This window comes from Sceloporus occidentalis, unplaced genomic scaffold (assembly GCF_023333645.1).
Source record: "Sceloporus occidentalis isolate IW3139 unplaced genomic scaffold, rSceOcc1.0.p SCAF_34, whole genome shotgun sequence".
Taxonomy (NCBI): domain Eukaryota; kingdom Metazoa; phylum Chordata; class Lepidosauria; order Squamata; family Phrynosomatidae; genus Sceloporus; species Sceloporus occidentalis.
Window position 1 is genome coordinate 3,840,718 of NW_028317014.1, and position 22,500 is coordinate 3,863,217.

At 41.0% G+C, this 22,500-nt stretch overlaps 1 protein-coding gene across 1 annotated transcript; it reads left to right on the forward strand.

Moving 5' to 3' along the window:
• The first annotated feature begins 214 nt into the window (after positions 1-214).
• On the forward strand, positions 215-22,088 carry LOC149298158 (septin-6-like). The gene is made up of 10 exons (XM_089487810.1): positions 215-244; positions 8,503-8,617; positions 9,732-9,927; positions 10,486-10,672; positions 11,533-11,694; positions 12,544-12,640; positions 12,936-13,104; positions 13,893-14,025; positions 14,382-14,572; positions 22,064-22,088. The coding sequence occupies exons 1-10, from the start codon at positions 215-217 to the stop codon at positions 22,086-22,088; spliced, it is 1,305 nt and encodes a 434-aa protein (XP_089343936.1).
• The last annotated feature ends 412 nt before the right edge of the window (positions 22,089-22,500 follow it).

The window sequence follows — 22,500 nt, forward strand, 5'->3', positions numbered from 1 at the left end:
CCGGCAGATACCCTCTGCGTCCCCCAGCGCCTATTATCGGTGCAGAGGACATATTGCTCTTTGTGTACATTGTAGCCGCGGCGGCGAGCGGTGCGTTTGTGAAAAGAGTGCAGGGCTGTGACGGCGGACACCCCTCCCCCTTGAATTGGTAGAGACCAGAGTGTAGCCGTTTCTCTTTGTCGGTTTCCTGTTCAGTTTCTTTGAGAGCCCGACTATGGCGGCTACTGAGATAGCTCGGCAGGTGGTGAGTAGGCAGGGCCGGGCATCTTTTTGGGTTGCAGCGTCGAACCGGAGCGGCCTATATTTCTGTCTCACATTTTAACAATGGTTTAGCCATAAGCATCCCGAGCCATGCACCGTGACACGCCTGTGTGCCAGCAGCCAGCATCCTCATCACATCCTCCTGCTGCAGGCACAGGGATGGGGAGGGGGTAGAACGGGGCACTCTGCCCCACATCTCATCACCTAGCTATCGATGGGTTCATGCCATCCCCATGCTGCTGCCAGGACTATAATTCCCACAATCCAGCAGGTGTAAAAAAAAAAAAGACATGCCGTGCAGGGCGTTGTCGTGGTAGGGGCAGGATGGCACTGAGAGCTTGCAGGCAGGGGGTAAAAATCAACAGATTACATATCGCTTAACCAGGCTTTACCCCAAATGATTCCCCCCCCCGGTTTATGACTGTCACACTGTTTATTATGTTAATGAAAGCATTGTTATAACAGCTGGAGTGCAGTAACTCCAAATATTCCAGAATAATAAAACATTACACTTCTATTTCATTAACCCCTCACATACTATAGCATACATAGATCCATGGCTGTTTGGGTGCCATACACCTTTTCTCAAGCCCTATATATTGTCTGCATGCTGTTTAATCTTGTTTATATATATATATATATATATATATATATATATATATATATATATATATATGTGAGAAGGGAGTAAATAAGAGTGCAGTTATTAATATGATGATATTTTAATATATATATTCTGTGAGGGACCCACTACTCATCTATTTTCGTCAATGAAGCAGGGGCTGTATTTGTTTTTGGGGTCAATGATCACTTTGAACGTAAAGTCAAATCCAGGTTAAGCTTTGTGAATAGTAAGTGGTTGGTGTGATATAACGCTCTAAGGTTTTAAGTAAATTAGAGATTGGCGTTCAGAGCAGGTGCAGCCGAAACCTTTAAATGTGACGTTCAGGATGTATATGAACCTCTAGCAGTGCCCGTGAGGCGACGCAGTGTGTTGTAAAGCAGTTCTACTTCATGTCCAGTATATAAAATAAATTTATCCCCCTACGACGTGCCGATACCTTTTTATTGTTAAGGTAAACCTGCTTCTAAAATCCGGTTTCATTGCGATACAGTATTTGTGGGAAAAAATGGAAAAACTTGTATTCCAAAAATTGCAAAGGACTTTTGTGTAATTAGCGGTATAATGCATCCCCCAATTGGATAGATCTTGTATTTAGAAAAATATGACTACTTAAGAGAAGTAACGCAGTTTTGGGGCTTTTTCTGTGTATCTTGAGTGTTTATGCGCACAGAGTCTTCAGAATTTACTTGTGCTGCTTTGTTATAAAAAACATATTTTCATGCTCAACATATGTCTCTTATAACTGATGTATGGTTATCAAGAATATATTTTAGGGCTGCAACTAACGATTATTTTAATAATCGATTAGTTGGCCGATTATTTTTTCGATTAATCGGATAAAAAAAACAATATGCAAATTTTCCGTTTATTTAAAATAATTTAATGAACTGGATGTTAAAAAATAACTTAAAATTTACATTAACATTCTTATTTTGTTATGATGTAATAAAAAACAATATTTTCAAAGTACAAGAACCCAAACACAATATTTATGAAACAAAATAACCCCAAACATTCTGAAAAGAGGTGGACTATTACTGTTCAAGAAACTTTGCCCCAGCCCTGGCACTTTGCACCCAGCACTTTGCACCCAGCCCTGGCACTTTGCACCCAGCACTTTGCCCCAGCCCTGGCACTTTGCACCCAGCACTTTGCACCCAGAACTTTGCACCCAGCCCTGGCACTTTGCGCCCACCCCTGGCACTTTGCACTCAGCACTTTGCCCCAGCCCTGGCACTTTGCACCCAGCACTTTGCACCCAGCCCTGGCACTTTGCACCCAGCACTTTGCCCCAGCCCTGGCACTTTGCACCCAGCACTTTGCACCCAGAACTTTGCGCCCAGCCCTGGCACTTTGCGCCCACCCCTGGCACTTTGCACTCAGTACTTTGCCTCAGCCCTGGCACTTTGCACCCAGCACTTTGCACCCAGCCCTGGCACTTTGCACCCAGCACTTTGCACTGTGCCCCTGCACCCAGTCTCCAACTCTGCCCTGCCCCCACATTCTGCCCTGCACCCACTCTGCCCTGCACCCACACTCACACCCTGCACCCACACTCACACCCTGCCCTGCACCCAGTCTCCCACTCTGCCCTGCACCCACACTCACACCCTGCATCCCCACCCCCACTCTGCCCTGCACCCAGTCTCCTGCCCTGCCCCCACACTCACACCCTGCCCTGCATCCCCACACTCACACCCTGCCCTGCATCCCCTGAAACCCCACCCCCACCCCCACGAACCGCTCTGTGAGAATGGAGCCACTCGCACAGAGCCACTCGCACAGAGCGATTCGCACAGACATGAAGAATACTTACCTCCGGAACGCGTCACGTAACTAAAAGAAGGCGGAGACTGCAGAAGCGGGGAACGCTCGCGGAGGTAAGTAAACAACGAATCGATCACTCGATTAATCGATAACGGAAATCGTCGACAACGATTTCCGTTATCGATTATTATCGATTTTATCGATTCGTTGTTTCAGCCCTAATATATTTTTCCCTTTATTATTCTTGGCACACCATTAACAGTAGGATGGTTGTGTTTGTTTTCTTGTAACAATGTTCTCTTGTAGCAATACTATCGAGGATAAAGGATTGCGTTTGGGGTTTTCGGCGTGCATAGCAATGGCTGGCAGGATTTTGGGAATTATTGTGCGTTTTGTCCAAGTGTCTCTTACATTTTGTTTCTTCTGTTTCTGGGTAGGAGAGCGTTTTCTAAACAGTACCTACAATCCTAATTGTTTCATACGGTATTTTGTTCTTTTTTTATCGGTGATGCCGGGGTTGTAAGGATGATTGCACAAAAACAATGGTTATTAAACTAGCCTTCTGAGTGTCCTTAAAGGGTCAAGAAGTTTGTGTAATTGCTGGTTGAACGCAGGAGAATAAACTGGGTTTGGATAACCTCTACATTGAGGACTAAATCCAGAATAAGTTCATGTGAAAATTGTCAATGAGGATCTTAACATAGGGCTGGAAAAACTGGAGCCAGACCAGAAATAAGTATACCCATAGATATCATTATAACATGGCATAAAGAAATAAGAGCCAGATCTAAAAGTCTAGTGGCCACGGCCACCTGGCTTCTGGGATTTGTCAAACCCTTGCCTAGCAGACTCTTTGACCTTTGATGAGCAGCTCAACAAATCTTCCAGTTTTCTCAATGCCTCTTACTATACATAATCTGTAAAGAGTCTTAACTCTCCGGTCCCCCAGTACTGAGATAGCTGTACACGGCGAGCCGCGGGGAACACGCGTGTAATTTCCAGGTTTCCGTGACGGCTGTTTCTCTGGAGCAGTGACCTTGGTGTCCTGTTGAATTAGTTCAAAAGGAGGACCTAGCAGTAAATAATCATTAGCATTGCCTTCGGGTTTTCCGCATCGTGCGGCACATTACTGCTGATGTTGAGTGGGGCTGCCCAGTGGTTGAGGGCACTGTCTTTGAACCAGGGACGTTCCATTTCAATTTGCCAGATTGCTATAGATTATAGAGGGTCCTACTATAGTGGTTAACCCTTTACTTCCTACCACAGCAATAGTATAGAACATGCACTATTATAAAGTAATATATTTTAATTAATTCCATATTTTACATAAAGTATGTATGCGGAAGATGTTTACTAATTTCAACATTTTCTTTGTAACTAAAAACGGCGAGGTTATGTAGTGCGTGACGAAGACTCGCACTTTAAACGCTGTAGCCATCTATAGTGGATGTACGCCGAAACACCATGACCGCGGTTTCTTTTATAGAACAGGAAACGCTGTGCTGACTTAAACTGTATTGATGTCTGGAAGCTGCAGTTTCTCTTTAAAAGAGATCGGTTCCATTCTGCACAGCCCCACAGTCATTACCTCGCTCTGCACGGTCCTCCAGCATCTCCCTGGAAGCTGTCTATGTAATAATTTTCTTTATGTATAGCAGTGGAGATCTGTAACGATCCGCATCACTCTGTAATGTTGCAATTGTTTGTGGCGCCAACTGGAAATGTACAGACGGTCGCCGGCGAGGCAGACAGTAAGTCAGGGTAGAGTTGGACTCTCGTCAAGCCATGTGTCTGCTTAGCTAGATTTTCCCTTAAGCACTGGACATCCTTGCGCATGTCCATAAGGGCATAATACTACCAAAAGGGGGAACATGTGCTTTAGCTGGTTTATCTCTGGCTCGCAGGCCTCTTATAACAGGCTTTGGTTTTCAACCTAACTTGTTTGTCCACCAAACCACTTCCTCCATGCTTTACTTGGTATCTATGATTTTAAAGTACGATACAGACAGATCACGATGCTCACAGTTTTGCAATATAGAAATGGTTAAATCTGTTTTCTGGTCTTTGGCTTACCACACAGAAGGATCTATTCACTAAAGGGAGAATTGAGTTTGCAGAAGAGCTGTGTTTAAGCTCCTATACATTAAAAACACCCATCCCCAGTTAGCTTCTGCAAGACTAGCTTGCCTTGCCCTGTATAATGTATAGTTAAATCTGTGACATTGCTCCAAAGTCTCACCCTTTAAATGATGCATTATCATACCTCCCGATTGTCCAGCCTTGCGCAGGACAGTCTCGATTTTGCCACTTTATCCCACTGCCCTACTGAGCCAAAAAAGCGGCGCCATAGAGCTCACCAGGATTTGGAACTGGAGGACTGACCAGAGAATGCATACTGCGCATGTGCTCATGTTGGACCATGTAATGAATAGTGAAGCGAGTGTTGAAATCCCGAACAGATCCCATGATGTACAAACAGACCAGACCCTCTAACAAAGTACGCTGGTGTATTTCTTAAGGGTTACGTGTCGTGAATGCGCACTGTAGGGTGCACTCTAATCACCGTTCTAGGACAGTGAAACTTTTGCATAAACTCAAAGCATTTCACTAGAAGCCTTTCTGAAGTGCACGGAGAAAGCGCTTGAGCTTTCATATTCAAGCAAGTGTTTTTTAAACGGATTGTTCAAAGATCATGTCCTGCGGTATCATAGAGTTAACCGGCTGCCAAGCTTCAGTGGGGCTTATTCACTAAACATCAAGTTTAAGGTTAATGGAAATGAGATGAAACATTAAGTGAATAAACCCTAACGTGTTACCTCTCACCCTTTCTCTATGCCTTATGTTTGTCACCCCATTTCCCTCTAGATTGTAAGCTTGCGAGCAGGGTTCTCTCCACCAAATGTATCGGTTTGTCTTAGTCTGTCAATTCTTGTCTTGTCATACCCCTTGAATTTATGTATTGTATTAAGCGCTGCGTAAACTGTTGGCGCTATATAAATAAAGGATAATAACAATAATAATGTAGGCACTTCAGAAGACACACTGAAACACATTGACAAGCGTGTTTTATTTATCACTTCTTAGCCAAATATATATAAAAAAAAGTGTTCATTCATTTGTTAGCAGTTTGGCTTATACTGTGTATAGAATAATATTTAGTTCTTTAAAGTGCACTTTTAGCATGCTTGAATTTTACGTTCTGTCTAGTACACTTTTCCTTTAGAGGAAATGTATTGTTTAAAGTACTTAATGTGTTTCAGGAAACCTGTTCTTCATTAGCAGTCTTATTAAGGACTTGTATGCAGATTGCTGGTAGCAAGCGACAAATGGAAACCAACAATAATACATTGTAATTGCTCCCGCAAGCTAAATGGCTTTATGGAGCGGAGCGCTGTGCTGGGATTCCACTCCGGTAGCCAGAGAAGTGTAAATATTATTGTAGAATTTTCACCATGGAAATTGTATATACCGTATTTGCTCGATTATAAGACGACCCTGATTATAAGACGACCCCCCAAAATCTGAATATTAACTTAGGAAAAAAAGAAAAAGCCTGAATATAAGACGACCCTAAAGGAAAAAAGTTTTACCAGTAAATGTTAATTCATGTAAACTATTTTTTTTAATAAAAGCTATGATTGAGAAAAATATTTTTTTTGTTTTTATTTCTTGTATTTTCCAACCTGTCCCCCAGTTACGCACATCTGCCCCCAGGCTTGCCACTCCAATATGGCACTGTGGCCCATGATATGCCTTTTAACCCTCTATATGCCACTGTGCCCCATGGTATGCCTTTTGACCCCCTATGTGCCACTCTGCCTCCAGAAATGCCTTATACCCCTATATGCCACTCTGCCTCCAGAAATGCCTTATACCCCTATATCCCATTCTGGCATTTAGGGGGTTAAAATGCATATTATGGGGCAGAGTGGCATATAGGGAGGTATAAGGCATTTCAGGAGGCAGAGTGGCATTAAGGGAGTTAAAAGGCATTGTATAGAGCACTCTGCCTCCAGAAATGCCTTATACCCCTATATGCCACTCTGGCATTTAGGGGGTTAAAATGCATATTATGGGGCAGAGTGGCATATAGGTGTATAAGGCATTTCAGGAGGCAGAGTGCTCTATTAAATGCCCCCTTAACGCCACTCCAGAAATGCCCTATGCCCCCATTTAACACACACACACACACACACCCTATACCCCCATTTAACTAACACACACACACACACACACACACACTCTCCCCTCCCCTCCCCTCTCAGCCCTCTCTTACCGGTGCTTCCAGCCGGGGCAGCGGGTTGACGTCGCCTTCTGCTGCAGCCGGAAGGAGGTGGAGTTGGCAGCGGGGGTTTGTCTGCGTCCGTCGCGTATACTTTCCCCGGCTGTCAGAGATCAGAGTTCCCCGCACCGGTGCGGGGAACTCTGATCTCTGACAGTCGGGGAAGGTTTGCGCGACGGACGCAGACAACCCCCGCTGCTAGCCACACCTCCTTCCGGCTGCAGCGGACGTTGTCTACGCGAATCGCGTAGACGTCAACCCGCTGCCCCGGCAATACAGCAGGAAGCACCGGTAAGTGTGTGTATGATGGGGGGGGGGGGGTGAGACAGGAGGATCCAGGTCCCCTGCAGCGGTGCGGGGGATCTGGATCTTAGTCTCCTAATCAGACTCTATTTGAGGTCTGATTAGAAGACGACCCCGATTAGAAGACGAGGGGTATTTTTCAGAGCATTTGCTCTGAAAAAAACCTCGTCTTATAATCGAGCAAATACGGTATTTCTAACTTCAGAGGCAAGCCGCCCAAAAAGCCAACCCATCATCCCTGGTTTTAGTGTCATGGCGGTGTTCCAGTGTTTATAGTACTTTCCTAACATCTAAAGGTTGCAAATACTTGTAGCCAAACACAAAGTAAATGTTTATATTAAACGGGGATACATATTTTAATCATTGAAAGCTACGTTGACTTTGATCAAGGGTGCCCAGCGCTGGTCCTTAAGGGCTGTTGATGTTTTGGATATGTTCAGCATAGGCTTCTCCGTTAAAAAAAACTGCCAGCCCTGCAGTACGGTCGCCATATCAGAGGTTTCTAATCTTTTGCATTTAAAGGTTTAAGATCCAAAACAGTGGAATGTATGGAAAAATAACCCAAAAATGTGTTCTGGACTATTACCTCTGCAGAATGTATTGGTGACTTGCTGTTAATACAAAGGCATACCTTTGTAAACTTCTAGCGACTAGATCAGGGGCGTCCAACCTGCGGCCCTCCAGCTGCTGCAGGACTACATCTCCCATAATGCTCTTTCACCTAAGTGGCTGATAGGGGAGTATGGGAGATGTAGTCCTGCCACAGCTGGAGGGCCGCAGGTTGGACAGCCCTGGACTAGATGGATCCCACACGTGCATATGGCTCGTCGGAGTTTAACTTAAGAGCCTTAGAACCCCTTGTACCAGAGTAGCCCATTTTGTAGATTAAACGTTTTTTCTACTAGCATGATTCTGTGCGTCTAAATGTCGAGAGAGATTTGGCTACAGATCCGAAGCGGCGCGGTGGACCACATGAATGGTTTTCCATTTCCTTTTTAGCGTGCATCTGTTACGGGCCGAGTGACATTCACAATGAGCAGAGCTGTGCACCTCATCTACAGATCTGTCTCCAGCGTCGTAGAACCAAATAACTCTTGTATGTTGGGTATATAATGAAACAAGCATTTAAGTCCTTTATACACTAATTACTAAGACCGCATAGTGATTTCTTAAGAAACTGGAATCTAGGTATTTAAAAAGACATATATATATATATATATATATATATATTACAGTGACCCTTAACAATATGCTTTTGTTGTAGGGCGAAGGGTGCCGTACCATCCCTCTTTCTGGACACGTGGGATTTGACAGCCTGCCGGATCAGCTGGTTAACAAATCAATTAACCATGGCTTTTGTTTCAACATCCTCTGTGTGGGTGAGTATTTATAGACGCAGCGACTCTGTTACGAGAGGCACTGATCCAATGGCCTACATGTGTGCTTATGAATAGACGAGCTGCTAGCTCCAAATCAACACGACTTCTGTAACTGTGCTGAAGCCGAGACCATTCAATGGCCGGATATAGATGAATGGAACGGATTGTATGACTTGTTTGCTACAAGCTTAAACAAAATCACTCCCGGGGTCCATAGAGTCTGCTTAATACGGTGCTGGGATTTGGACAACACCCTGTACACCTGCTTTAGACCCCGTTACCCCAATCAGTGCCGGGCGCATTCACACAATAACACAAGGGTTACAATAAAGGTTTAAGATCATAAGCAAATTAGAGGTTTTATTGCAGAGCTGTTATTAAAAATATGTTTTATGATAACCCTGAGCCAATGGCAAAAGAATCCTATGTTCAAGAAATATGGCTAATTCTGTAAAAGGATAAGTTCATGTAGATTTGCTCAGTTTGACCAATATATTATTTCAAATCCTTTTTATGCTCAGTCTGTCACAATTGCCCTTCTTACAACAACTCTTATAACCATCCCCAGTGACTTCCCTTTTCGAACATGTTTTGCATACTAGGATAAGAACAACCAGCAGAAATAATGATGTTTTTCAGAAAACGAGTTCTACAATCATACAAGTGTTCACGTGTTTATACTGGTCTTTTTTGGCTGTTCAGATTTCATTATGTGTGTGTACAGATTTCATTGTGTGTGTGTGTGTGTGTGTGTATATACACACACACACACACACCACTATATATTTTTGGTGTGTCTCTTATGATGTCCAGGATCTGGTAAGACTAGGTGACCTTTGTTGTTGGCATAATTGTTGTTGATGATGTCTCACTACTTACTACATTTTGATAAAACTTACTTCTTCCAAGAAATGTAGAAAACTGAAAGTTTCCATAGTAACACTTTTATGGTTTGCTTTAACGAAAAAAAAATGTTAATTACAATTGAGAAATGATGCCCGTTCAGGTTTGATTTGTTTCGATGGCTCACAGAGAAGACAGACTATACGTTATAAATCTGATGCCAATCTAATACAACGTTACACATGTAATGGCTATTAATTTATTTTCTTAGGCGAGACAGGCCTTGGCAAATCAACCCTCATGGACACATTGTTCAACACCAAGTTTGAAGGAGAACCGACTTCTCATTCCCAACCTGGTGTTCAGCTGAAGTCCAGTACATACGATCTTACGGAGAGTAATGTACGGCTGAAAATGACCATTGTCAGCACGGCCGGCTTTGGGGATCAGATAAACAAAGAAGACAGGTAGGCGCTATTTTGATACATTTTGATAAAAATTCAATACATTAATACATTTTTGACATGGTTAATGTTCATTTGACCCGTCTGTATGTTTAGCTGGTTTTATTTTTATTCTTCTACTGAGCCTGCCACATGAGAAATCACACGCAGTCTTTATTTGAAATTACATTTTCTTCATTTTTTTCCAAATACAAGGATGTCCACAGAAATTGTATGTAGTGGGGGGGTGTTTGAGATTTCAAAATATTAACCATATCCAAGTGGTAGTGCGTAGACAGAATGGGGCGCCACTGTCGTAGGGTATGAATTCCACATGTAAGAGGGCATGCTTTGTGAATCTCATATCAAAGAAAATTACAAAATGAAAGTGGACTATTTTGTTAGAATAGAAAAAAATATACACAGTCCTGAACATTTAATAAGTCTATAACCAATGGTCAAATATTCTAGCAAGCAGGCAGGAAAATAAACTTTTTTTTACCAATAATGTTCAGAAAATGGTCTTATATATAATGAAAAGGAGTAGTTTATTAGTCACTGTTACTTTTTCATCTCTTCTAGTTATAAGCCTATCGTTGAGTTTATTGATTCCCAGTTTGAGGCATACCTTCAGGAAGAGCTCAAGATCAAAAGAGTCCTTCATAACTACCACGACTCTCGAGTCCACGTCTGTCTCTATTTCATTGCTCCAACTGGCCATTCGCTGAAATCCCTGGACTTGGTCACAATGAAAAAACTGGACAGTAAGGTTAGTGTGCACAATGACGATGGTTTTATGCACCTGGGCTTTTTTGCTGCTATTTGTTAACTTATTTAGCGACATTGTATTCTACAATGCTGTAGGGGTATCCGGTAAATGTCAGATCTTATATCTGACATGTTGAAGGTCAACATTGATGCATTAGTTCCCTACTGCAGACTAATAATAATAATATTTTTTTTAAAATGTGCATTTTGCTTAGTGTGTATGTGTATATGCAGACATGTGTATTTTACCTAGTAATATTCTTGCATTATTCCAGTATGTTCACTTTCAGCACTCATCCCACAGTGAAGAAAATGAATTGCTGTAAATAATCCATACCTTACATGTTTCATGCTCACCCTGCTTTGATATTCTGTTGTGATTCTGCTATTATTATTTTTTATTATTATTATTATTATTATGTTTTATATAGTTCCAACAATTTACGCAGGGCTTTGACCAGTAGTGCCCTAATGTGTAACTTATCTCGGTCGAACCCTTCCCGGTTTTCCATGGTGTCGAATCATTTGATGCTTTGGAGCTTTTATGTTAGCAGTAAGCATTCTTAGAACTATCCACTGTAATCGCTGGTATAATGAGCATATAAACACAATCACACAATTATTACAGATGCATATGGAAACATGAATGATGTTGATATATTTGCATCGTTGTAGAGTGGCTGGATTTTCCTTTGATTTCCAAACATTTTAATGTGATTCTCGATACCATTTTCTTAAGATTGATACTTGCACATTAGATTTAAGACCTCTGTTTCCTTCTAATTCCATTTAGCAGATGCAAGAAGGGATGTACAGAGTATCTGTGAGAATAAATGCATTTGTTTTTTTCCCCTTGTTTAGGTAAATATCATCCCAATAATTGCCAAGTCTGATGCAATTTCGAAGAGCGAGCTGACAAAATTTAAGATAAAAATCACGAGCGAGCTGGTCAGTAACGGGGTACAGATCTACCAATTTCCCACAGATGATGAGACTGTTGCAGAGATTAACGGGACAATGAACGTGAGTGTTGTGCTTTTTGTGCTGTTGAAATGCCAGTTGTTTGCCATATATTGGAGGTCTACTGGTGTTCAAGTGGACTTCCAATGGCATCGCCTCCCAGGCATTCCTTGTGTCAGTATACCCGTATTATATTCGCTTCTCTAGATGAAGCCTTAAAATATTCCTTATTTGGAAAAATTAGACAATGATTTCAGTCATCCACTTAAAGTAATGTGCACTTATATTCTCACTTTAAATATGATGATGTTGGTACATATCAAGATGTTAGCAGTAAATGGATAGATTAAAAAATCCATTTAGATGAGCAGCGACAGGCCAATGCATAATCATAGAATAAAATGGATACGCGGTACACAGGAGAGGATTTTCTTCCCAGTGAAGGCTGTAAAGTTGTGAAATCCACTGGCAGCAAAGGTGACTTCTGATGCTATTAAAACAAAAAGAAAGGAAAAAACAAAGCTAGTGTGGCTAGTTGGAATTTGTGAAATCTGTGCATTAAATCTTTTGCAGTTGAGACTTAATGGAGAATAACATTTATTAGAGATGTTTGCTTGTTTATTTGTGAAATGCTCTAAATGTTGAACTAGAGGAATACATGTATTTATTATTGCTGAATATTTAGTCTTGTGTTTATATCTTTAGACTATAACCTTTTCCAAAACACTTCAGTGTAATAAACCTGTTTTATGGATGCATAAACTAGACACAAAATTGTATAATTTAAAATTATGTATCGGGCATTCAAAAATATACCCACTTTAGCTATACTAAAATTTGTGTATTAGATTCAATTTTTTTAGCTATGCCTACCTATCTTTTTGAATTCGTTGTTTTTCTTCCACACGTCAGGCACATTTACCATTTGCAGTTGTTGGGAGTACAGAGGAAGCCAAAATAGGAAATAAAATGATGAAAGTCCGGCAGTATCCTTGGGGAACTGTTCAAGGTAAGCAGTCGTCGTATCTGTAAAGTTTCACTGGTTTTCCTACATTAATTCACAGTCATTCAGCCCAAACTAGAGATAGATTTATTAATGTAAACTAGTGTGGTGCATTCAATAACTGCATCATTTTTATTTTTGGCCCCTAAAGAGGCTCTCTTGAACTCGTATTCTAGTACATATTCTATAATCTTTTGAATACATGTTCCTCCTCTATGTCTTTCAAACACCCCCTCCCCATTGGACCTATCGTGTAGAGATGTTTTGTGGCTCAACAACCATTAACTGTTTTTTCTTTTAGTGGAGAATGAATCCCATTGTGATTTCGTCAAACTTCGAGAGATGCTCATAAGGGTGAACATGGAGGATCTACGGGAACAGACCCACGCGCGTCATTATGAACTGTACCGAAGATGCAAGCTGGAGGAAATGGGCTTCAAAGATACCGATCCCGACAGCAAACCATTCAGGTACCTGAAAGCGATAAGAGGGGTTTATGCTGTAAATATGCACAATTACAAAAAAAACATTGTTTTTCTTAGGAAATTCATGAGATTTGAGGATAAGTTATTTGTTCGTATGAAATTTGTGATTTTCCTTATTTTATAATATCTATTTTTAAATAAACCTTCTTATTGCAAATTAGTTTAGTAGCATAAGATATCTTTGGTCTGAAAATAACTTTTTTTCGACCAAAAAACATGTTAAAGGGGAACGTCCCATGGAAAAATAAATTTTCAACCCGATCCTAAAATCCAGTGCTGTATACGGTGTTGTAGATATTGACAGAAACTTGGTTTTATCTTTTTTTTGTTTCCTATAAGCTACCTTTATGTGCAGACCTGCAGGCGGCCATTGTTGTCAGTCATGTGGTACTTTGGGTGACGTTTCCTGCACAACCACCACACTGAGCTGATTATTTATGGCAAAAGACTGTTGGCTGGTTGACTAACATAGCGACCGTGTATTTATCACGGTAATAATGAGTCTAGTGTTTCTCTAGTAGATTGGGCCAAGATAATACAACTGTTTTTAAAAAAGAAAACTAGAAATCTAAATTGGGGGGTTCCTGCTTAAGGAAAAACATTCCCAAAAACATTGTTGGCTCAAATGTAAAATAGACAAAAGCTGAATGATAGATTCCTACGGATTCCTACTGCTGTGTGTGTGTGTGTGTGTGTGTGTGTGTGTATGTGTATACCATAATCAGAGGCTTTTTTTATCTGTATCTGCTGATTTATTTATTTAATTATTTTAGTTTGCAGGAAACCTATGAAGCAAAAAGAAATGAGTTTTTAGGAGAACTGCAGAAGAAAGAGGAGGAAATGAGGCAAATGTTTGTTCAAAGAGTGAAAGAAAAAGAGGCAGAGCTGAAAGAGGCAGAAAAAGAGGTATTCTTTTGTGTCGTATTAAAGTAACCTAATTGTTCCTCATAAGATTAGACCATTCACGTGCTCAGAATGACCGTGTGCTGCAAAGGGAGCAAATTGGATTAGGGTGTCTTCCTCAGGACATCCATACACATAAGGAAGCAGCCATGGATGCTGTGTGATAAACAAGTCACTTGTACATATTCTAATCCGTTCTTGGTATAAGGTTGTTTCTGTTGTCCCTGCTTCTATGGAGATTGCAGCTAATTAACAGGTCTAGAAACCCAAATGATCGAATATTGGTTAGATTTAAATACGTTTTTTTAATATTACATTCTAGGCACTTAATGCTAAGTACCTGCTATGTTTGATCGCAGCTCCACGAAAAGTTTGATCGACTGAAAAAATTGCACCAGGACGAGAAGAAAAAGTTAGAAGACAAGAAGAAAAGCTTGGATGATGAAGTCAATGAGTTTAAAAAGAGGAAGACTGCAACAGAGCTACTTCAGTCCCAGGCACAGCAGGCAGGGGGATCACAGACTTTAAAGAGAGAGAAAGAGAGAAAGAAGTAAGTATATCTTGATACATAGCATATTCAAACAGTACTGAAAACCTTGGTAATAAAAAGTACGGTTCCTCGCTTTAGAGCTTTAATAAGCTCTTCCGAAGGACGGTTGAAGAGGCGGTTAATTCCAAAACTCATTACCATATGGAAAATAAGTTCCCTATTTTCAGTTCTATGTGTAAGACTGGCTACATCATGACATGTCGATTTAAAGAACAAAATGTTCCTTGGGGCTTCATATGGAAAGCCAGGTTAGGATTCACGTTGCAGCAACATTTCAGCTGCTGTCTCGTGTATTTATGGCGTGAACATAAACCCATTTTAGCTCTAGCGTACTTTGAATGGTAATCTTCATTACTGATGCCTGAATCCTACAAATGTGTTTGAAACGTACGGACTTTATATATAGTTAGCCTAATACTAAGAACTATCCCCAAAAAGGGGAATAAGACATAAGAAATAACATTACATTATAATCCAAAAGTAAATTCCAGTAATACTGTTTTACAGCCAATCTCATACATTTCCTAAAGTCTCGTATTAATGCTGCTTGCGCTAAAACCTATTTCATGTAAGCACTGACATGTATCGACCATACGCTGACCATAACCATTTGCTGCCATCATTTATTTTGTTAGTGATGTGTTTGTTAATCCGTTCGTGTTGAGTTGCTGCTGATGTTTAATGTACAGTATTTTAAAGATTAGTCTGTTCACTTCACCCTCATCATGGTTGTTACCTGTGTGCTGTTTTACAGTTAATCTGCTGTTTGCTGCATGGGCGCATGGTTCTGGTAAGCTTTATTAACTGCGTATTTATGGTGTGGGGGTCCGAGGCGCTCGGGACGAGGTGGCACTGTCTGTATGTCCCACAAACATAACGTCTCATCTTAAGTGTCCTGCAGTTCATTTCGAACCAGCTTTAAGCAAATGAGAATAGCCACAGGGTTCCTGTATATTTCAACACAAATGGAACATGTACTCCTACGTTATCCCAATCAAATATCTTCCATTGTCTTCAACTGGGCTTTTACGTAACAAGAATATTGCATAAAGTACTAAGAGGTTAAATGTTGGAGACTTTTTTTTTTTTCCCCCCTCTGGTCAACATACCATGTTATTCTACTGAGCGGTTGTTTTTTCATTAATGAATGGGTCCCATAAAAGACATTTTCACTGAAAAATTCACTTTTTTAGGAATGCAAATTCCCTAAAAATGTTCTGTGTCTCCTTCATAGCCCACATCCCTCCCAGCATCCAGCTGAACTTTCCTAATTGTCTAGTGAAAACCATGTTATTATGATGGTTCACAAGCATGCACTCACTGGTACGGAGACTACTTTGTCCTCCCCACTGCATGAGCAACCGTGTGGTCACATCTGTAGCGCTGTGCCTCTGAATCTATTCGCTTTACATCACATGATTTAACACTCTGCTTATATTTTGTAAGGGACTAATGCAGTAATTTAGGAAAAAAAGGGAAGAGACTGAAGGAAAATAAGAAACCAACAGAAAAGTAATAAATATTGAGTATCATTCACTAAAGTAGCAGCTTGTAGGACCGTTCTGGTGTCGACTCCCTTCACTATAATTCATAGTTCAATAAGAGTGGAGACTTTCTATAAACTCTCATGATTTAACTATGCATTATATATGGCCAGATCAGCCCTATTGGCAAAAGCAGTTCACTGAGGATGGCCCTTTATAATGAATTGTAAACTGAAACTCAGGGTGCACTGCACATTTAATAAGCATCCTGCAAGTTACTTTGTCTTATCACTCCGTCTGCTTCCATTTTCCCTTCTGGTGACATTTCACCGGCTGCAAGGGCGGAGGATTCACGTCCCCTGCAGCGCTGCAAGGGATCCTCTGCTCTGCGTGTAGACAACTTCTGCTGCTGCCGGCACTTCTGCCGCGGCTTCTATGATGGAGCATTCCTGTCACACCGGCGCTCAGTCATAAAAGCCCCCAGGGGAAGTGCCAGCAGCAGCGGAGGTTACCAGAGAGGAGGATCCAGGTCTCCTGCAGCGCTGCGGGGGATCTGAATCTTAGTCTTATAGTCAGACCTCCTATTTGAGGTCTGATTATAAGACGACCTCGAATATAAGACAAGAGCATTTGCTCTGGAAAAAAACATCTTATAATCGAGCAAATACGGTAATTTGATAATGTAACCCACGTACATGCATACAAAAAAACCATCCGAGGCACTTGGCACAACAAGACTATATTATTATGGGAGTAAGAATTTAATAACCAGATGGACTATCTGAGGGAAAAGTCTTTGTACACTGCAAAAGACGCTCAAGCATAATCTAGCTTCGATAGAAAACAAGCTGCACAATGCATTTTAGCTAAAAGAACTACCTTGGACTTCATAAAGTGTGTTTGATACAGGACTTTTTCTAACATAACAGCCATCTCTTTTTAAACTAACAATCTAATACGCAGGTGCATGACTTGCTACTTGACTTTTAAATAATTTTAAGTAATCTATGGTGCGTTCAGTAATAAACTTGGTGTCTGGAAAGTAATGGCTTTTGTGTGCTTGGTGCCAAAAATACAGTTATCTCTTGAGCTCTTGCATATGGCTTTTTTTTGTTGCCATTGTGCATTGCCAATGTGCATTGGAAAACCTAACTGTATGAGGCTGAACACGTATATAAGGGCCCCTATTATTGCCCCTGGGGATGCAGGGAAAGCGTCTCAGGAACACTTAGCTGTTATTCTAGGAAAAGCCAACATGCCATCTCATTATGTACACTTCCTAACGAGATGTTATCTTCCCATGCTTTACCTTTGTTTGACCGTAACTTAGGAAATTCTGATTAAAATGTTTTGAAAACACGTGGAAACACCATATGGACAAATTTACTCTCCATTAAACCTATTATCTGCTGGTCTTTGAGCTATTGAATAAAAGGTTGTTAATACCGTATTTGCTCGATTATAAGACGACCCTGATTATAAGACGACCCCCCAAAATCTGAATATTAACTTAGGAAAAAAAGAAAAAGCCTGAATATAAGACGACCCTAAAGGAAAAAAGTTTTACCAGTAAATGTTAATTCATGTAAACTATTTTTTTTAATAAAAGCTATGATTGAGAAAAATATTTTTTTTGTTTTTATTTCTTGTATTTTCCAACCTGTCCCCCAGTTACGCACTTCTGCCCCCAGGCTTGCCACTCCAATATGGCACTGTGGCCCATGATATGCCTTTTAACCCTCTATATGCCACTGTGCCCCATGGTATGCCTTTTGACCCCCTATGTGCCACTCTGCCTCCAGAAATGCCTTATACCCCTATATGCCACTCTGCCTCCAGAAATGCCTTATACCCCTATATCCCATTCTGGCATTTAGGGGGTTAAAATGCATATTATGGGGCAGAGTGGCATATAGGGAGGTATAAGGCATTTCAGGAGGCAGAGTGGCATTAAGGGAGTTAAAAGGCATTGTATAGAGCACTCTGCCTCCAGAAATGCCTTATACCCCTATATGCCACTCTGGCATTTAGGGGGTTAAAATGCATATTATGGGGCAGAGTGGCATATAGGTGTATAAGGCATTTCAGGAGGCAGAGTGCTCTATTAAATGCCCCCTTAACGCCACTCCAGAAATGCCCTATGCCCCCATTTAACACACACACACACACACACACCCTATACCCCCATTTAACTAACACACACACACACACACTCTCCCCTCCCCTCCCCTCTCAGCCCTCTCTTACCGGTGCTTCCAGCCGGGGCAGCGGGTTGACGTCGCCTTCTGCTGCAGCCGGAAGGAGGTGGAGTTGGCAGCGGGGGTTTGTCTGCGTCCGTCGCGTATACTTTCCCCGGCTGTCAGAGATCAGAGTTCCCCGCACCGGTGCGGGGAACTCTGATCTCTGACAGTCGGGGAAGGTTTGCGCGACGGACGCAGACAACCCCCGCTGCTAGCCACACCTCCTTCCGGCTGCAGCGGACGTTGTCTACGCGGATCGCGTAGACGTCAACCCGCTGCCCCGGCAATACAGCAGGAAGCACCGGTAAGTGTGTGTATGATGGGGGGGGGGGGGTGAGACAGGAGGATCCAGGTCCCCTGCAGCGGTGCGGGGGATCTGGATCTTAGTCTCCTAATCAGACTCTATTTGAGGTCTGATTAGAAGACGACCCCGATTAGAAGACGAGGGGTATTTTTCAGAGCATTTGCTCTGAAAAAAACCTCGTCTTATAATCGAGCAAATACGGTATTAGAAAGATGTAGAACGTGAGTCAGGGCTGGACCGTTTATAATTGCAGTCCAGAGGTAGGATGCTTGTACTGATCACCCTGCCACCTCAGTGCATAGCTTACATTATGGTTTAAGTCTTTAAAGCAGGAAGACTTGTCTGTTGTCAGATGATTTTTACCGTATTTGCTCGATTATAAGACGAGGTTTTTTTCATGCTCTGAAAAATACCCCTCGTCTTATAATCGGGGTCGTCTTATAATCAGACCTCAAAGTCTGACTATGAGACGACTAAGATCCAGATCCCCCGCAGCTGCAGGGGATCTGGATCCTCCTGTCTCAAACGACAGTTTAGATAGAAGATCCAGCTCCACAAATAAGGGTTAAAAATTCAAAATTTAATTAGACCAGTTAAAACATGATAGACAAAAAAAGAGAAAAAAAGAGAGATAGATGTGCTCAAGTGATTGAGAAAAAATACGCCAACACGTTTCAAACCTTACAGTTCTTAATCAAGCCATGATTAAGAACCGTAAGGTTTGAAACGCGTTGGCGTATTTTTTCTCAATCACTTGAGCACATCTATCTCTTTTTTTTCTCTTTTTTTGTCTATCATGTTTTAACTGGTCTAATTAAATTTTGAATTTTTAACCCTTATTTGTGGAGCTGGATCTTCTATCTAAACTGTCATTTGGATTAACCGAGGATATGGCTCGGCCTTCTATCCCGTGCTCCCTGCAATTTGAAGCGTCTCTGCAAAACATCTAAATGGTGAGCTGGAGTTATCTTTGTTTTTTTGTTACATTTTTCTCCTGTCTCAAACCCCCTCTGCCCCACTTACCGGTACTTTAGAGTCCCCGGTGTGCAGCTGTCATGTAGCTGGGGCAGCGTGTAGACTCACGCTGCAGCCGGAAGGAGGTGTGGCTAGCAGCGGGGGTTGTCTGCGTGCATCGCGCAGACATTCCCCGGCTGTCAAAGATCAGAGTTCCCCCGCACCGGTGCGGCACCGGCGCTGGCGCGGGGAACTCTCTTTGCCCCAGCTACATGACAGGAGACTCAGAAGTACCGGTAAGTGGGGCGGGGGGAAGTGTTAAATGGGGGGCATAAGGCATTTCTGGAGGCAGGGTGCTCTGTGAAATGCCTTTTAACCCCCTTAATGCCACTCTGCCTCCAGAAATGCCTTTTTAACCCTCTATATGCCACTCTTCCCCATAATATGCTTTTTAACCCTCTAAGTGCCAGAGTGGCATATAGGGTTAAAAGGCATATCATGGGGCATAGTGGCATTTAGAGGGTTAAAAGGCATATCATGGGGCACAGTGGCATATAGGGGTATAAGGCATTTCTGGGGCAGATGTGCATAACTGGGGGGCAGGTTGGAAAATAGAAGTAAATAAAACCAAAATATTTTTCTCAATCATAGCTTTTATTAAAAAAATAGTTTCAATGAATTAACATTTACTGGTAAAACTTTTTTCCTATAGGGTCGTCTTATATTCAGGCTTTTTCTTTTTTTTTCCCCTAAATTAATATTAAGATTTGGGGGGTCGTCTTATAATCGAGCAAATACGGTAATTTTGAATTAATAAGAAGAGATTTTGTTTTCACATAGAATTTCTTTTCTAAGGACGTTGTTATAACTTTTTTTATTTCTTAATTTGCAGTTCTGGTTTCCTGTAATCCTTCTATGTTTTTGCCATGATTCCATCCTCCCTCCCTCCCTTCCTTCATGTAACGCACCATATCCTGCCTGCCTGGCCACCACAGCTCATTTCTGCTAACCCGTTTTACAAGCATGAAAACTCTGCTGTGTCTGGTCAACTTAACAGAAGATGCCACTGATAGACTCTATGGGACTGTACCTCATAACTCACCATCACCATCATCTGTATGCACCTACTGTTTGCATGATATACTTCACCTTGCATTATGTGACCCTACACGTCTATTTACATTCCATACCATTCCATCCTACACTTTGATTTTTTATTTGTGTTTTTTTAAAGCACTTTGTAGAGGCTTGACGATTTGTTTTCATTCTGTTCATCTCAATGCTGTGAAGGAATTAAGTTATATGTGAATGAATGTTTGATACCTTGTGTATTGCCTTTGTTTATGCAGCTTAAGAACCACAAAAGCACACAATTCTTAAAATAAAATAAAATTGTTTGTAAGAATGCACAAATCATTTTTTCCCCTACCCTTACTAGCTGAAACTGTAAGGGACTACTGATTTCCAGCTTGTTTGAATAGAAAAATATAAAAAGTTGTAAATGTGCTGTTTAAATTAACCTAACAATGAGTGTATCTTAATAAAGTCACTCTGTTCCCCACATAATTTGAGGACAAATGCAAATTGTGGGGTTTTTTTTGTATTAATTTGGTTTAATAGGGTTCCGTAGGGTCTGTCAAGATTTTCTATTCCAGCTTTCTTCTATACAGTAATCCAAAACCAAACCCTGTGCCACTTGCAGTAGAATTCTATATAACAAAAGTATAACTGCATTCTAAAAATATATATCTTTCAGTTTCCCTGAAATAACTACATTTAGGATGCCTCTCAATGTATGGGCTATTGGAGACCCTTCTGCACAATATTATTATTTCTGGTAACCAAAGCTATTGGCCAACTATTTAGTCAAAAGTATTATGACAATCTTGGCACATTTTCCCCTAAAAGGTTTAGTTTCTCAATCTGAAATACCTTAAAAAAATTGTTTCAATTTATAATAAGCAAAGTTATACTTCTGTTTAGTTTAAGAAATCCAATTCTGGAGTTGTGACAGTCACCGTATCCATCCCTGCTTTATGTATACTGATGGTGTATTAAATAAAGTAGAAGTAAAAGAAGAGTCTAGTGCCCCCCCCCAATGAATATTCTTCTGCATGCAAATAGATGTTTGTTCTTTTGTTGTTGAATTTGAAGTGCAAGTGCAGGACATGTTCACTTCATGCTTTTACTAGACATAGGAAGGGGAAGGAGGATAAGACAAAAGTAGCTACAGCATTAGCAAAAGAACGTCTAGAAACACAGGCAAAATTGACTTCAATATGTGTTTAAACGAGTAGAGTGTTTGAAGGTACAACTAGAGTCACATTCTTCCACTTGTAACGGTAAGTGCATTTTTAGAACAAATCATAAAATGATCACTTGGATCTGTATGTGTCTTTTATATAATGCAGGTTCATAGTATTCTATTCTGTTTAACTTATGACTTAAAAAAATGGCTTGAATATAGTATCTTTTTTATTTACTTTTTTCTTACACTTTTTCTTTTCAGTAATCCTTGGCTGTGTACTGAGTAATATTCCTACTGTGATGGAAACGCCTCTTCTTAAACTAATTGCTGTGCTTTTTTTTCCATGTTGTGGTTTTAGACCGTTAAATATTTGTTCAAAATATGAAAGCTTTCTTCGTCCAGACACTTATCCTATGTGGTTATCCAACTCCCATGATGTTCAGATGATGGGAGTAGTATGCCATGACGTTGAGTGGTTGTGCGTTCTTGCTTCTTATTTAGCACTGATTTACTTGAAAAAGTATGTCTTGTAAAAATTAGCGTTTGTTGAAACATTTAACACAATGTGAGACTATTGTCATTTAGTACATACTAAATATTGTAAATGTTTTTAACTGGTTCAGCTTACTTGTACAATATTTTCACTGCTCATTTTTTTTTTCTTGGGGAAAAAAATCAAGAATTAGGATAACTAATTA